The sequence below is a fragment of the Microcaecilia unicolor genome, chromosome 2 (genome assembly GCF_901765095.1).
Source record: "Microcaecilia unicolor chromosome 2, aMicUni1.1, whole genome shotgun sequence".
NCBI classification, from domain to species: Eukaryota; Metazoa; Chordata; class Amphibia; order Gymnophiona; family Siphonopidae; genus Microcaecilia; species Microcaecilia unicolor.
Genome location: NC_044032.1, coordinates 498967611 through 498984880, shown reverse-complemented (window position 1 = coordinate 498984880; position 17270 = coordinate 498967611). Strand labels below are relative to the sequence as shown.

The following is a 17270-nucleotide window of genomic DNA, read 5'->3' as shown; positions in this document are numbered from 1 at the left end:
GCGTGCCACCATCTTGACACGCCCCTCGAAACAACCCTGGTTTTCTATTTTTTGTATTAATGTACGTGTTTTTATGTTTCCATTTAATGCATGGCCATTTAAAAAAAAATGAGCACATATGCATTTGCCACCACCCATTTTGTAGGCGGTGAGGGCTCATCCAGTAATCCTGTGCTAACCAGTTTAGCACGCAGTAATGTAGCTGCACTAAGGGGTCCTTTTACTAAGCTGCAGTAAAAAGTGCGGTAAAATAGAAAATTATTTTTTATCATAGGAAACAGCATGCGCCAACTTACCACTGGGTGCCCGTGCTACCCTGGCGGTAGTGTCAGTTTGGCGCACACTACCCATGCATTAGCCCTACTCCCCCGAATTCTATATAGCTTACCTATATTTACGAGCAATTCTGTGTGTAAATCTAGGCATATTTTATAACTACACATGTAGATTCATTGTTTTAACAAGTTGTTAACGATTGTTAACAGTTCTTAACAAGCAACGAACACAAATTGGTAAAAAAATAGAATTTATGCGCGTGCATTGCTAAGCATACTCTGTAATATACTGCACCTAAATTCTAATGCTCACAGGGAAAAAGGGGCATGGTTAAGGGCATGGAAATGGGTGTTTTGTGGTCATTCCAAAATCGACGCCTTAGTGCACGTAAATCTATGCGCAGGGATTTACACCAGCTTTTCATTGGCGTAAATGGATGTTGTCACAATCTGTCACACTGGTCAGGAAAAGTGAGCCCTTGGGCCACTACCGATAACCGGCAGCGGCAGGAGAACCACCCAAACAGGCAGCAAGGCGGACCCCAGACAGACGGGCACAGGCTGGACAGGAGCAGCTGGACTGGAACAGAAGCAATAAGCAGTAAGCAGGAGAATAGTCCATGAATCAAGCAGGGTCTTACTGGCAGGCAGCAAAGCAGAAGGGAAACCAGGAACCAAACAGAGTCTATAGGCTGGCGGCAATCAGTAGTAAACCAAGAATCAAGCAGGGACTTGGGCAGGCAGCAAACAGTAGAATAAACCAGGAAACAAGCAGAGTCTTGGGTAGGCAGCAAACAGTAGAATAAACCAGGAAACAAGCAGGGTCTAGCTGAACCTGAAAGTAGCAAGGTTAGCACTGCAACAAACTTTCACAGATGAAAACTCTTCTGAGGACCTCTGTTGCAAAGGCAAACTAGAAAGTTTCCAGGTGGTTAATAAAGGCAAAATACCAGTGCAGTCACCAGGTAAGGGTGCTGCTTAAAGCCAAAAATCCCAAGACAGGAAGGCTGGAAGATCCGGACCGGAATGATTTCTGGAACATGGGAAACAGCAAGCAGACAGTCCATCGCAGCCACCAGGTAGCAAAATGAATGAGAGCATGGAACATGGGCACAGTCATGACAGATGTGCCTAGATTCAGTCACAGAAGCTGCACCTAAGCGTATTCTAAATACCGTGTGTAGATTTACGCACAGTATTTAGAATATGCTTAGGCGTAATTGCCTACTGTGCGTTAATTTTAGGCGTAATATATAGAATGGGACCCACTGCGGCTTACTAAAAGAGCCCCTAACTGATTAGTGCAGGAACACCCTCTGACATGCCCCTCCCAAAAAAACAGAAAGGTTTCCTAGCTCGTGGATTAGCAGACACTAAGTTGGCACTTACTGTGGGTACACCTGAGCACATTTCACAGTATGCTATTTAAAACTGTATTAATAAAAGTGCCCCAATGTGTTTTAATATTATATATATTGTGGTAACATCCACAAGTAGGCAGCACAGATCAAAATTCAGGAATTCAAGTATCCTACAGCTATTTCAATCTCCTCAAAGTTTATGGCATAATCAAACGTATCACTACCATACTGACACCATTATTGTGCCTTCTGTTAGTGCAGCATAAGAAGTCATACAACAGCACCTATGAATTTATATATTTGTTTGATACGTTTGTTTGAATATTTTGTTTAAATTTCATCCAGTGAACTGGAGAAATAAGTACAGTCGCCTCAGCTGCAAGTGATGCAGCCAATGACAGTTCAGACTTGAATCATACTAAAGCCTTCTAAATATCTGAATGTTGGTAAGGGTCAATTTAATTCACACCCTGATAAATTACAACTTCTCTGCCTTCCTTCAGACCCACCATGGGACTCTTGTAGTTATCAGGCATCAATGTCATAGTCAAAATATTGAAAGCAATTAACACCACTCAGAGCTTGTCACTTGCTCCCTGTGGACATGTTAAGAAAGAGAAAGTGACACATTCACCTTCCTTTCCCTCTGAACTGTTTTAAAGAAGCATAGCTTCCTGCTTGAGTGTTTGCCTTGTTTCTAGAGAGAATGTAATAGAGCTTCATTATAAGAGGATCCATTGTTACAGTAACAAATTACTGTTCTTTGCCTTGTACTTGAATGGTAGCTTGTCAAAAGATGATGTGGAAAGATGAAAAAAGCTATTCATTTGTTTTTAAAGAGGGAAGACGCATAAGATACAGAAGACATGCTACGATATTAAGCCACAATACAGCTGAGGCAAGCATGGGGATATTAGATCATTATTTCAAAAAGTAGGCATTTTAGTTTAAAAACACAAGAATTCTGCAGTATTGCTGCTGGAGAAAACTGGATTCTTTGTAGGTTGGGATACATTTTAAAAGGAGAAAGAATAAGGGAAGCAAAAATATCAAATAAATAACGAATATAAATCTTTGCTGAAAAAGGTCAAATGACAACTGAGGAAAGCTAATTTGAGTAAACAGGCGGTATATCAGCAAAACTTAAAAAAAAAAAGTGAGACCTCAAATCTCCAAAGGACCTTAGCTAATACAGTTTAAATTCCTACACGGGAGTCAGATCTTATCATTGGTCCCCATGAGCATGCAAAAAAAAACTCATACCAGAGAAAAAAATGTTGCTCCAAAAAAAAAAATAAAAGTGCTTAATTATATAAATAACCACAGTGGTCACTCAAAATAGCATTACTACAGTGTCCTGTTTGCATTCATAGTAACATAGTAGATGACGGCAGAAAAAGACCTGCATGGTCCATCCAGTCTGCCCAAGACAAACTCATATGTGTATACCTTACCTTGAATTTGTACCTGTCCTTTTCAGGGCACAGACCATATAAGTCTGCCCAGCAGTATTTCCCGCCTCCCAACCACCAGTCCCGCCTCCCATCACCGGCTCGGGTACAGAACGTATAAGTCTGCCCTCCCCTATCCTCGCCTCCCAACCACCACCCCCTCTTCCCCCCAACTGCTCCGCCACCCAAATTCAGCTAAGCTTCTGAGGATCCATTCCTTCTGCACAGGATTCCTCTATGCATATCCCACGCATGTTTGAACTCCGTTACCGTTTTCATCTCCACCACCTCCCGCGGGAGGGCATTCGAAGCGTCCACCACCCTCTCCGTAAAAAAATACTTCCTGATATCTTTCCTGAGTCTGCCCCCCCCCCCCCCTCAATCTCATTTCATGTCCTCTCGTTCTACCGCCTTCCCATCTCCGGAAAAGATTCGTTTGCGGATTAATACCCTTGAAATATTTGAACGTCTGTATCATATCACCCCTGTTCCTCCTTTCCTCCAGGGTGTACATGTTCAGGTCAGCAAGCCTCTCTTCATACGTCTTGGAACGTAAATCCCATACCATCCTCATACAACCAAAGTTCCCCAAAAAACTGTGCACGTGAAAAAAAAGTCAAAAATCACTTATTTCAACAGACTGAAGATCCAATTGCACATATTCAAATTCTATCAGCACAGCACTCCAAAATGCCCTGACAAGGGCTACTTGTTTCGCTTAAACCTAAGCTGCTTCAGGAGGAGGAACATAATAGTGTCACGGTTTTTCTCTGGTATGAGTTTTTTCTGTTTGCTCTTTTTTTCAAGTGCTCTTGGGGACTAATGATAGTATGACTCCTGTGTAGGACATTTAAGCTGTACTAGCTAAGGTCTTTTGGAGATCTGAAGTCTCACTTTTTTAAAGTTTTGTTCATATACCACCTGATCACTCAAATTAGCTTCCTTCCCACATATAGGTGCCCACTTCATCCATAAGGGCATCTATATGTGGGTACAGTGGGTTTCTGGTGAGTTTTGCAGTATTGTACAGTTGAAGGTAGTGGGTTTTGGAGGGCTCAGCAGACAAGATAAGGGAGCAACAGAGAGATGTGTACCTGGGAGCATTTATTTATATAAAGTCCACAGCAGTGCCCCCTCGTGTGCCCCATTGCTCTTCTGGGATATCGGGGGACCAGTCTGCTAAAAATACTAGCCCCTCCTGCATCTCAATGGCATGATTTTCTCTGTTTTTCACTTGTATGTTTTTTTTTGGGGGGGGGGGGTTGCGAAAATGGATAAACGCACAGAGCACAAAACCTTGTTACAAACATTATTTTAAAAAAAAGATAGTCGTTTTACAGTTTTGAAAATGGTTACATTTGCTATTTGGATTTGGGACGTTTAACTCAAAATGTCCAAAGTCCAACTTTGACATCATATTGAAAATGCCCCTCTACATCTGGTAATATACTAGAAAATAATAACCCTTTTAAGTAGAAACATATATAAAAAGAGTCACAGCAAGGAGCTCGCCCATGGAGCATGACCTGCCCTTGGGCATGCTCCTTTGGTGTGTGCCACCACAGTGCAGACACTGCTAGCCAGGGCCGCCGAGGGGGGGGACAGGGGGGACAAAAGTCCTGGGGCCCGGGCCTCCAGGGGGGCCCGCCGCTGCCGCCGCCTGGCCCGCCCTCTGTCACCACCTGGCCCGCCCTCCGTCACTCCAAGAACTAATCTTAAGCCTCTTTTCACTTCGCAGCAAGCAGCAGCATGTCAGGCCACTCCTTCCTTCCATGTCCCGCCCTCACCTGACGTAACGTCCGCGAGGGCGGGGCACGGAAGGAAGAAGGAGAGGTCTGCCCTGCCGCTGCTTGCTGCGAAGTGAAAGGAGGCTTAAGGTTAGTTCCGAGGGCCAGCCCGATAGCGGGTGGAGGGGGGCCCGGCGACCTTGGGTGGGTGGGCGGCAGGGGGGCCCGGCGATCTCGGGTGGGCGGCGACCTCGGGTGGGGGGGGCGGGGGCGGCCTTGTGCTGGGCCCGGCTCTCGGCGGCCCTGCTGCTAGCAGGCTGCTTTAAATAGAGGTCAGGAGATCAATGATGTCACTCACAGGCAAACCAATTGGGTGGGAACACAGGCACAAGGAGCCAGATACAGACTTCTATTGGCCACCAGAGGTTTCTGCAGGAAGAAAACAGCAACAGATCAGGTACAGCAAAGCACAAAAGGCATAAGTCAAACAGCAGACCTCTTGAAATAGAGGTCTTATTTCTCTATCCTATATTTGAGGGCAGCATTTATGATCAGTATTGGCCAGTATGACAATTCTTCAGCTTAATTTGTTTCTATCTCCAGCTGTAATTAAATTAACATTTCATCCATTTTCCTCTCATCTTGATTCTGTCATTTCCAGTTTTTGTCCAGCTTCCTCTGTTGGTTGAGTCTGTCTCCCCCTTGGAATGCACAGTATTAAAACAGGTTTGGATATATAGGGATGGATGGCATCGGCTGTATTTTCACAGGATATGCTCTTATTGAGTCTGTCTTAATCTCACACTGAGTTCTGTGTTTAATGGAAGTGTGACATCTTTTGCCATATTTTACCAAGGAGCCTGCCTACTTCAGTGCATGTTAAATGCCTACATTGATTTTATAACAGATGTAAAGCAAGCTGGTAATACAAACTAATATCAATAGCATAGAGAATATGTAAGTGAAATGTGACACATTAATGTTCAGATAAGGTTGCAGAAGGAGTCTTTACCTGGATAACCTGAGTCTTCTGTTTTTTCTTGTAAACTAAATTTGTTCACACAGACATAGCTAGCTAGTACTGAGTGTGGCACTATGGGGAGGTTAACAGTTGCACACCTATTATGCTGTTAATTGCTTTAAATAATGGCATTTGTGTACAAATAGGTAGGAAAATGTGGGATACAAATGCAGCAAATAAATAAATAAATGTTGTAATGTCCCACTAGGCCATGGCATGGTCTGTATCACCAGGTCTGCTCCCTCTTACACTTTCCTTGGAAGAGGTCAAGAAAAATCCCCCTGATCCAGATCGAGCTCCAGTCCAGGCTTTCCAACCCTCCAGCTCAGACACTCACACAGCATCCAGGTTAGGGTTACCATATGGATCCAGTCCGGGTATTGCTTCCATTGAAAGCAGCATTGGAAGTAAAACCCAGACGGGCTCAATCTGCCCTCCTATAAGTAGGGATCGATATTCAAAGCAATTTAACTGGCCAGAAATGGCTCCTGTCCAGTTAGATTGCCTCTTCGGGACTAACTGGTTAATGCCGCTGAAAATGACCAGTTAGCGTCTCATGCAAAGTGGATATTTTGGGAGTGTTCTGGGGATGAATATTCAGCACTTAACTGGCCAAGGTCACTGCATAAATAGGACCACATAAAAGTCAGGCCTATGTTTATGCAGTGCACCTTAGCCAATTACATGCTGAATATCACACTTAGGGGCCCTTTTACTAAGCAGCGATACTGATAACATATGAGTAACGTGCAATTGGCATGGCTGCCAGGGTAGCGCGGGCGCCCAGCGGTAATTCTGAATTTGTGGCATGATGTTTCCAATGGTAGAAAATATTCTTCTACCGTGGGGGCATTCCTGGCAGTAATTGGCAGCGCGGTCATATTGGCGCACACTGCCTGATTACTGCGCGAGTAGCGCATGAGCCTTTACCGCTAGGTCAGTGGGTGGCATAAGGGCTCAGGCAGTAAATAGCCACGCGCTACTTTTGACTTTACCGAACGGCCATTTGTTACCCCCATTAAAAAAAGCTCTGTTTCCCAGCTCCAGTAAAAAAAAATGGCCCAGCATACGCCAAGTTCACATGTCCACACTACCACAGGCCACTTTTTACCACAGCTTAATAAAAGGGCCCCTTTACCGGCTATAATTTAGCTGGCTGCGCAAATCTGGAAATTCAATGCTGGAGTCCAAACATGGCCTGGTATTGAATTTCCAGGTATAACACCGGTGACGGTCAGCAAAATGCTGAGTGCCGCTGGTTAAATATCGACCCTGCATATTTTAGACGTGTCTGCTTAACACGAGCTGTAGAGCTAGTGTAAATATTCGCACCTAGATTTAAAAATGCATATAAATTAATATTATGTAATATACACATGTACATGTATGTGCACTGCACCCGTGCTCCTCCTAGACTCTGTTCACTTTCAAAGAACACCCCATTTTATTTGTTTTATTTATAATTTACTATACCGCTTCATCTGACAGGGCAGGGCTAAGCAGCTCACAGACTAAAACATAAACAGGAAGGAACTCCAAAAAAGTGACAGGACAGAAAATCAACGCACAAGAGAGAAAAATGAATATAGCAGACAAGAAGTGATGCATCACGCAGTCATCACCTACTGTAGGTTAGGAGTATAGGCTCATTGGAAAAGCCAAGTCTTTAGAGCAGATTTTAAATTCTTCAATGGCAATTTACCACATATGTACAAAGGTAAATTATCCCACAAGTAAAGAGCAAGGGAAAAGAAATGCACAGTTTCTGGTGGTCTCATAATGAGCTAATTCAGGATTAGAGAGGACTAAACAATGGATATTTAGGGGCCTTTTTACGAAAGCGTGGTGGGCCTACCACCGGCTTGCCACTCGGTGATCTAGCTCTATCGCCAGGCTCCTGGGGGAGCCCACCAGTAGTTCTAGACCCCACTGCGCAGCCATTTCCGGTGCTAGAAAATTGCCTTTCCACACATAAGGTTGTAGCTCGTCCTGCCCTTGGAATTAGTGCTCTTATGGTTTGGAAGGTTATGAGTGTGTTTTTGCACAAGTTTGTGTATAGTGTTTTGCAGTGGAGAGATTGTGTGTTGGCCTTACTGAGGTGGCACCAAAACATCAGAAAGGGTGTAGAGCCTAAATCATGACACACTACCTCTTGAAGGATCTACATATAGAGCCTATGCATTTCTAAAGTCTACACTGGCATGGTATGGGAAAGGGGGTGGAGAAATACTACTGGAGAGGAAGAGGGAGTGGTGGGTAAGGAGGAAAGAAGGAAGGGAGAAACAGCTGGCTTTTTTGGGAATAACCATAATGTATATGTATGAGATATCTCATACATATTCATTATGGTTATTCCCAAAAAAGCCAGCTCTTTCTCCTTTCCTTCCTTCCTTCCTCCATATTAGCATATTCATATGCCCCGCCTCATCCTTTGCCCCCCCCAAATGAAACAGTCAAACTACGCCCATGGTCTGCGCCCAATTTGTGTGTGCAATTTATTGAATAACAAGCTATTAGCACCAGTAATTGTTAACAAGCAATTGATTCCCAGGCATAATTTTATTCCATAAACTGCTTATAGGTGCCATATATAAAATTCACCCCACTGTGCTCATTTTTGTGATGAAATGTTCCAAATGAATCCATTTGGAAGCTCTACCCCAAAGAAAGAGATTTAAATAAGTACTTTTCAAGGTTAGATACATTCCGGGGTCCTTTTACTAAGGTGCACTGAAAAAAATGGCCTGTGCTAGTGTAGGCGCATGTTTTAGGCACGTGCAGATCCATTTTTCAGCGCGCCTGTAAAAAATGCCATTTTTTTTGCCGAAAATGGATGTGCGGCAAAATAAAAATTGGCAAGCGTCTATTTTGGGTCTGAGACCTTACCGCCACCCTTTGACTTAGCGGTAAGGTCTCACGCAGTAACCGAGCAGTAATGATCTACTTGTGCCAAATGCCGATTACCGCCCATTTTTGCTGAAAATAAAAATTATTTTTCGTACACACGTAAAAAATGAATTTACCGCCTGGGCCACACGGTAGCCAGGCAGTAACTCCAAATTGGCGCACTCTGAGCGTTCGTAGGCACCCATACGGCTTAGTAAAAGGACCCCCCTACATGATATGATTTAATCCCTTGAGTGCAATTAAGTGTGTGACTAATTCCTTGCAAATTTTTCTTGACATACGCTTGCTTACTTTAGGAAACACTTGAAAACAGACTAATGGTCAAAGATAGATGTTTAAATGTCAGACTACACCCTGTGCTGGTGGTGGTCATTAAATAATCTCACTCTGTCACTGTGCTGTGTTAACTTGTAATAAATTATCAGGATCTGTATACAAATTAGTATTCTGCCTAGGCACAGCTGTGTGATTATAGTTCATGTTCAGTTTTCTTTTCTGGAATGGGTTGTAGTATTAGATAAGTGCTTCCTTCAGGAAACTCACTTGAACAAATGACAAAGGGCTGCTGATTTTCCAGCCACAGATTTTGCTGAGAGCTTTTAATTATGTGAAAGAGCTCTTCATAACTCTTAATGTAGTTTGTTTTATGGCATAGCCTTTGTAGTTACTTATATAGTGCTGGATCTCCAGAGCAGATCATTGTCACAGAGCTACTGTGTTCACAACAGTGGGGTCTATAGGGGTATATTGAGGGCCTGATATTTTTATTTATTTATTTATTTGTTTGTTGCATTTGTACCCCACATTTTCCCACCTATTTGCAGGCTCAATGTGGCTTACACAGTACCGTAAGGCAGTTGCCAATCCGGTAGAAAACAGATTCAAGGTTATGTTGTGTTCGAATGAGGTAGATGTATTCCAAGTTCCATTAGGGTCGAAAGGAGGGAGGTTGTATAATGTCCAGTACAATCTTTGATTTAGTTATGTGGCCGGATGTGGGGATTTATGTTGGATCTATAGCGTAGGCCATTTTGAAGAGGTTGGTTTTTAGTGATTTTCTGAAGTTTATGTGGTCATGGATTGTTTTCACAGCTTTTGGGAGTCTGTTCCATATTTGTGCGCTTATATAGGAGAAATTTGATGCATAGGTTGTTTTGTATTTGAGTCCTTTGCATGTTGGGTAGTGAAGGTTTAGATACGTGCGAAATGAACTAGTTCTATTTCTGGTTGGTAGGTCTATGAGATCTGTCATGTATCCTGGGACTATACCATAGATAATTTACCATAGATAATATACTAAGAATGTTCAATGGGGTATAAGCTGGAAGAAGCGAGTCCTTTTAGCTTCCCATCCCAATATGTTCAGTAGTAACTTAATCACACAGTGCTGCTGAGTGTTGCAGTACTGTGTAGTTAGTGCCAGGATAGTCTGTGGATAGGGTCAGAGGGTGCCAGCAGTTATACAGGCACCAGCTCTATTCAATGCCAGTGTCTGCACAGCTAACCTGGCAGACAAGACTGCATAAAAAGTAGGGCTGCACATTGATCGTAAGTAGGGCTTTTTTGAGGGCTTACTTGGGGGTACTGAGTACCAGCACCATTTCCATTGCTTCTAAAATTAACCCATGGTCCCCAAGTTTTAATGAAAGAACTCAGGCTCTACACACCAATTCTGCCTTGTCATAGATTCTGTGACTGGTTGCAGGGGGCCTGGCTATTGTGGGGTGGGTCCCTCAATGATCACCTTACCCCTGAAGAGTGGCCTGGCATTTGAGTGCCGGCACCTTTTTTGCTAGAAAAAAACACACTGATCGCAAGTAACATGTTAGTTATTAATCGCGATTTAAAACGTTAATCTTGATTAATAATTAACCGTGTGCTGGCCACCTTCTGCCTCCCTCCTGCACCTTCCAGCATCTCTCCCTGTCCTCCCAGACTGCCAGTGGTTCTCTCTCAGGTCCCCTCCCCTTTCTTCTTCTTTCAACCTGTTTTACCTTATCAGCAAGTCTTCAGCCCTGCAGTGACAGCGGCAGCCGTACTGAAAGGCTGCCTTCGGCCCGCACTGGGCCTTTCCCTCTGATCCGTCCCACCCATATGAAAACAAAAATTTATGTCTTGGATGTGTTTCAATAAAGTTTTTATTCCACTGAACATCGTCTAGTTTCCATTTTTGTGTCACCTTCGCTGAACAAGCATGAAATAAATACAGAAGATCCCTATATAACAAGAGGATGGAATAATTAGGCGTGCATGGGTATACACCCCCTTGCATGTGTAAGTGCTGAGAAAAGTAGCATTTATGGAAGGAATTCTATAAATGGTGCTCAAAATTCAGCACTGGATAAAACAGGCGCCGAGTGCGACGCTATAAAGGATGTGTGCCCTTCATAGAATCGTGCTTGGCACCAAACCTATGCCTGCTGAAACCTGGTGCAGATGCTGGTGCCCACGTTAGGTGCACTGAGGCCATTTTCTAGAATTAAATGCACAACTTTTCAGAACACCCCTCTGACACACCCATGGCCACTCCCCGTTTTGATTTATGTGCTAGTAGAGTTATAGAATAGCGAGCAGGCAGATGCACGCACAAATGTTAATGAGTGCCAATTAATTTCAATGGTTGGTTGTTAGCACCCAATTATTGGTCATTAAGGGCTCATTGCTCAATTATATTGCGTGTGTGCATCTGGAATGCATCCAGAAATTTGGGCGCACATATCTGGGCGCCATATAAAGAATCTTGGAGTAAGTGTGTAACTGTCCTAAGCACTATTCTGTAAGGTTTCAGGTTTCTTTATTCTTGAAATACCGCTAAAGGGCTCATACCATCAAAGCAGTTCACAATAACTAAGGGGGCCTTTTACAAAGCCATGCTAACCTTTTTAACTCATGGTAAAAATCAACTGGTGACAAATGCTGAGATGCCCAATGACATCATAGCGTTTACTGCCAGATGATTTTTACCATGAGCTAAAAACGCTAGTGCGGACTTGTAAAGGCCCCCTAAATGTATAACATTTTGAAAGATTGTAGAAAAGGACTACAATAATCATCTCCCTAAAGAATTTTAAATCCAACCTAAAAACCTTGCTTTTCGAACGAGCTTTTGGCGTGGTGGTCTGATGGGACTCTCCAGCAAGAGGCGGTTTATTTTTATTTTTACCCTCCCTATTGTGTGTTCTCTTATTTCTCCTCTGAGTGTTTATGCTTATCTTTTCTGTCAATATTGGAGTTCCTTTTACTACTTAACATTTCTAGAGCGCTACTAGGGTTACGCAGCGCTGTACAATTTAACAAAGAGAGACAGTCCCTGCTCAAAGAGCTTACAATCTAATAGACAAGTGAACGGTCGGTCCGATAGGGGCAGTCAAATTGGGGCAGTCTGGATTCACTGAACGGTAAGGGTTAGGTGCCGAACGCAGCATTGAAGAGGTGGGCTTTAAGCAAAGACTTGAAGACGGGCAGGGAGGGGGCTTGGCGTAAGGGCTCAGGAAGGTTGTTCCAAGCCTTTTCTGAATAAACTGTAGATTGTACACCACTCTGCTCTGCCTTGGCAGCTAGAGTGGTCTAGCAAAATTTAATAAGCTATAAACTATAGGAAAGAGAAAGAATTAAGGGGAAGAACAGCGGAGAAGGGATGGAAAATAGGACATCTAAGCAAACAACCATCAGGACGTGCATAAGTGCTGTAGTGTGCAAGGGCATGTACATGTTGGCGGGACATGGGCAAGGCACCAACTTATTCATGTGACTAAGTTAATGGCACTCACAGTTATGCCAGGTCTATGGTTGGTGTGACTATCCTGCTTATTTTCGAACGAGAAGGCCGGCCATCTTCCGACACAAATTGGGAGATGGCCGGCCATCTCCTAAACCTGGCCAAATCGGTATAATTGAAAGCAGATTTTGGCTGGTTTCAACTGCTTTCCGTTGCGTGGGCGGGACACAGGGAGGGCAGGCCCGAAGGGAGGCGATCTGCAGACTGCCGCTGCTGCGCTTCTTTTACACAGAGCGAGGTTGAGGTGAGGCGCTATGATTTGAATTCAGGGGGGCCTGGCCCGGTGGTGGACGGAGGGGGGCGGCGGCGATGACGACGACGACAACCTGGGGGGGGGGGGCGGCCCAGTCTCTCTGCGGCCCTGCCTATATCCGGTTTTGAGTTTGGCGCTAATTGGTTATTTCAGCAGCACTAACTGTTTAAGTGCCACTGAAAATTAGCAGTTAGTCCTGAACAGGCGATTTAACCTGCCAGGAGCCATTTCTGTTTGGTGAAATCGCTTTGAATATCGACCTGGTTGTCTTTATTTAACATTTCTCTTTAGCAGTGGAAAGATAGGTAAGTTATAAATGAAATGAAAAACATATATGCAAACATATGTGCAAACACAGCCTATTTTCAAACATGAAGTGCCTGTTTGAAAATTGTGTAGGCATTGTTTAAATTTTAAATTAGTATGTTACTAAAGTGTACATGTTACTGTGGACAGTGTTAAATAATAGTGAGAAGCATATGGATTAGCACAACACCAATACAAATATACCCCTTCTAATTGGTCTGATAGGACCACCCAATACAGCTTACATCATATTGAAAAATACTGTTATGCATAGTTCCAAAACATGAAATACCACTGATTCAAATACAGTTGACAGATGCACAGTAAATGTAAGTAATAAAAATTCCAGAACAATTAATAACAAAAATTCTAACAAAGGAATAGTAAAGCTTAACACTGAATTAAGCCTCACTACTTACTCTCACTAGGGCAAGGTTCAGTTAGGCTACAAAATCTTTGATTGGAAAAATGACAATAAGCAAAACCTTAACATGACTAACCCTGTAATGTGTATTCATTTTTTTAAAAACATAAATGTATATGGTTATTTTGTACTCAGAGGTATTGTTGATGTTACGCTTTCACTTTGATGTTATCAAACATCTAGTGATTAAACTTGTTTGCCTCTCGTCATTGGTCAACATATTTATATTTATATCTTTTTTTCTTTTTAATTATATCATTTAACTTTTTATCCAATCTTTCTCAATCATCATAAAATAAAAAGGAAAATCCCTTGTACTTAGCTTTGTATCAACTAAAGCTTCAAGTTTTTGAGACTTCTACCACTCGTCATCTAGGGCTCCACACCGACACGTGTTTCGCCGACTAGGCTTTGTGAAGGCTGTATGCCCCTAGAGAAATAACAATCATAATATTATCTTGATGATTAACTTAATAGTGTAAATCTTATAACTTTTAATAAATGCATCTTAACCATTCACCAACAGGTCTATTACCTTACTGTCTCAGGCTGGCGATCAAGGGGAAACTACTCAGATATCTTTTCTGTGTAGCCAAGAGTACATATGCTCTGATAGCATGCACATAGTTTCCCGTAGCCAAAAATGTAAGGCCTGATTTACTAAGTTGTTTTTTTTCCATTCTATGACTATCGGGGAGAAAAATCATAGTGAACCAGACCTTAGATGAATATGTTGTGATTTAGGAAATTTAACTCTGTTTTGTCCATTTAAAAAGGTGATTAAGTCTTTGGAAATTCACTACTCTGTGTTCCTGTTTTTATTTTCCAGATCATTCTTGTCAGTTCTTCGCTCACTGACCGGGATCAGACTCTTTTTACAAGCACTGATGAAGGCGCAAGTTTTCAAAAGCAACCCATTAACTTCTCAGTAGAAACTCTGATTTTCCATCCAAAAGAAGAGTATAAGCTCCTTGCCTACAGCAAGGATTCCAAGGTATGGCTCAAATTACTTAGCATTTTCAGCCAGCTCCAAACACTGTGGATGACTCTTTATTTTCTAATGGGAAGTAACAATCAATCAACTACAAATATGCAATACAATCCTCCGTAAATATTCAAGTCTAGGAAGTAAATCTATAGATTTAAACAAAGTGAAAAGTGGGTTGAACACCTTCAGAGGCAGTGGCGTTCCTAGGGGGGCTGACACCCGGGGCGGATCGCCAATGCGCCCCACCCCCCGGGTGCAGCACCCCCCCCCCCCCGGACCAGCACGATGCCCCCCCACCGGTGAAAAAACCCCCGATCCCCCGGCGAAATAACCCCCCCCCCGGGTGCCGCGCGCCTGCCGGCTCCTCGTTTTCATGCTCCCTCTGCCCCGGAACAGGAAGTAACCTGTTCCAGGGCAAAGGGAGCATGAAAACAAAGAGCCGACAGGCACACGGTACCCCCCCAGTGGTGTGCACCGGGGCGAACCGCCCCCACCACCCCCCCTTGGTACGCCACTGTTCAGAGCTAATAACGCTTCTTCATTGTAAAAAAAAAAAAACACCACAATTTACATAAGTGCAAAAGTACCCCTCTTTCATTTCTTATAATATTTTTAACAAAGTGAAATGCACTTATCTAGCCTTCTCCAGCAGAATAAAGTAGTCCCTAGACCAACATTGGCCAGCATTGTCTTAAGGTCAGGACTGGAGCCACAAACCCCAGTGGAACGTACAGACTATTGACTGTAGGCAAGACACCTCTGTGCAGGGCCAGTGTCGAGGGGTGGCAAACAGGGCAATTGCCCTGGGCCCTCATACCATAGGGGGCCTCAAACCTGCCTCAAGTTAAAGAAGACATAGGCTGAAAGCCTGCTTTTGGGCCCCCTCCCCAGTTTCTGCCCCAGGCCCCTGAATGTCTAACACCAGCCTTGCCTCTGCGAGTATGTGGTTTCTGTTGGGTGGAGACTTGAAAGGTGAAAATGTCTCTCTTTAGATCCCAATGTAATCCAAGGCTTGTTTGAAGCAGAGGGGTGTATACTCTTAGATCTAGATCCTTTAAATATTTGGCATGATCCTCTGCAGGAAATGCTCTTATTACCTCTAGACTGCTAGAGGTGATTTTAAGTCTGAAATTGGTATTGGCCTCTGCCAGCATTGCTTGTGTTCTGTTTAGCAAGTTAGTAGCTTCTCCTTCAGTAGGTAAGTACTTCAAACCATCGTCAACATAAATGTCCAAAAAGTGTCATAAAGCAGCTTTTGGATGAAAATCTCTTCAAAATGAACAAATCTGTATTTTCAAAACCTGTTTTGCAAACGTCTGTCTATTGTGGAATTGGTATAGAAAGAGTTAATTGTATGCCTTTAAATTAATTGTAAAGAAATTGTCTTAAGTGAGCTATTGAGTAAGGCTGGTTTAACTGACCTAGGGGAAGGCCAGTAAGTAATTATAGATGTTTTATTTCAGACCTCTATTCTATATTGACAAAGAGAGGCTTTCAGATTAGAGAGGTTATAGAAAGTCTGGAATTGATTATTATTTGTGATAGATGTCTTCTTCTGGAAAAGCAAAGTATATTTTGTGTTTATCTAAAAGAAAACAGATTATACATCTGTTTGAGAAATGTTATGTAATAGGTTTCCCATTGACCTATGCCCTTATACTTTAGCATACTTGTTTAGATTAAGTTTAGCCTTCTAAAATGCATGCTTTGCTGATGCTATTTATTTATTTGTTGCATTTGTATCCCACATTTTCCCACCTGTTTGTAGGCTCAATGTGGCTTACATTATGCCGTTATGGCGATCGCCATTTCCGGAGTGAGAAATATAAAGTGGTATTGCATTAAAGTTCATAAGTGACAGAATAGGTTAAGCATTCAAGTATAAAGAGTTCATTTCCGGAATGAGAACTAAAGTGGAATTGCGTTCATGATCCTTAGTGACAGAGTGATTGAGGCAGTCAAGTGTAGAGAGTTTGGTTTTGTCCAGATCCGATATACGTTTCGTTGTTTAGTATTTAGGTTGGGTCATTGTGGTATGCCTTTTTGAACAGGTTGGTTTTTAGTGATTTTCGGTAGTTTGAACTTTTGTATAGATGAAACAATGACCTCATATGTGTTTAAAAGTATAAATGAGAGCACTGGATTTGTCATACTTCAGGGGAGACTGAGATGGAGAGAGCCCCTCCCTATCAGTCTTCCCTCTTTTTTACAATAAGATATTATGCAGCTTTAATAAAGAGACCAATTTTACTGATCCTAAGTGAGATAATGTATTTTATTATCTAAAGATTTGTTCTCCTTCTACACTACATGTAAGAGAGTAGTGGATGCTTGGAATGCCCTCCCGTGGGAGGTGGTGGAAATGAAAACGGTAACAGAATTCAAACACGCGTGGGATAAACATAAAGGAATCCTGTTCAGAAGGAATGGATCCTAAGGAGCTTAGCCGAGATTGGGTGGCAGAGCCAGCCGGTGGTGGGAGGCGAGGATAGTGCTGGGCAGACTTATACGGTCTGTGCCCTGAAGAGGACAGGTACAAATCAAAGTAGGGTATACACAAAAAATAGCACATATGAGTTTGTCTTGTTGGGCAGACTGGATGGACCATGCAGGTCTTTTTCTGCCGTCATTTACTATGTATGTTACTATGTTACTATCAAAGATCAACCACCAAGTGGAGGAACATTGAACACTATGAAAAGTGGTCAGGACAGAAGGAGTAGTGTAGTCAATAGGACACTTCCAGAATAAAATACGTGGGAAATGAAGATGTATCAAG

The 17270-nt window shown here is 42.9% G+C and overlaps 1 protein-coding gene across 2 annotated transcripts in view; it reads left to right on the top strand.

Annotated features, from left to right (window-relative positions):
* SORCS2 (sortilin related VPS10 domain containing receptor 2) overlaps nucleotides 1–17270 on the top strand; it is a 1538136-nt gene that overhangs the window by 1184979 nt on the left and 335887 nt on the right. For both annotated transcript variants that reach the window (XM_030191157.1, XM_030191158.1), the window contains one exon: nucleotides 14333–14497. In XM_030191157.1, the coding sequence (XP_030047017.1) occupies nucleotides 14333–14497 (165 nt within the window). The remainder of the gene's footprint in view (nucleotides 1–14332; nucleotides 14498–17270) is intronic.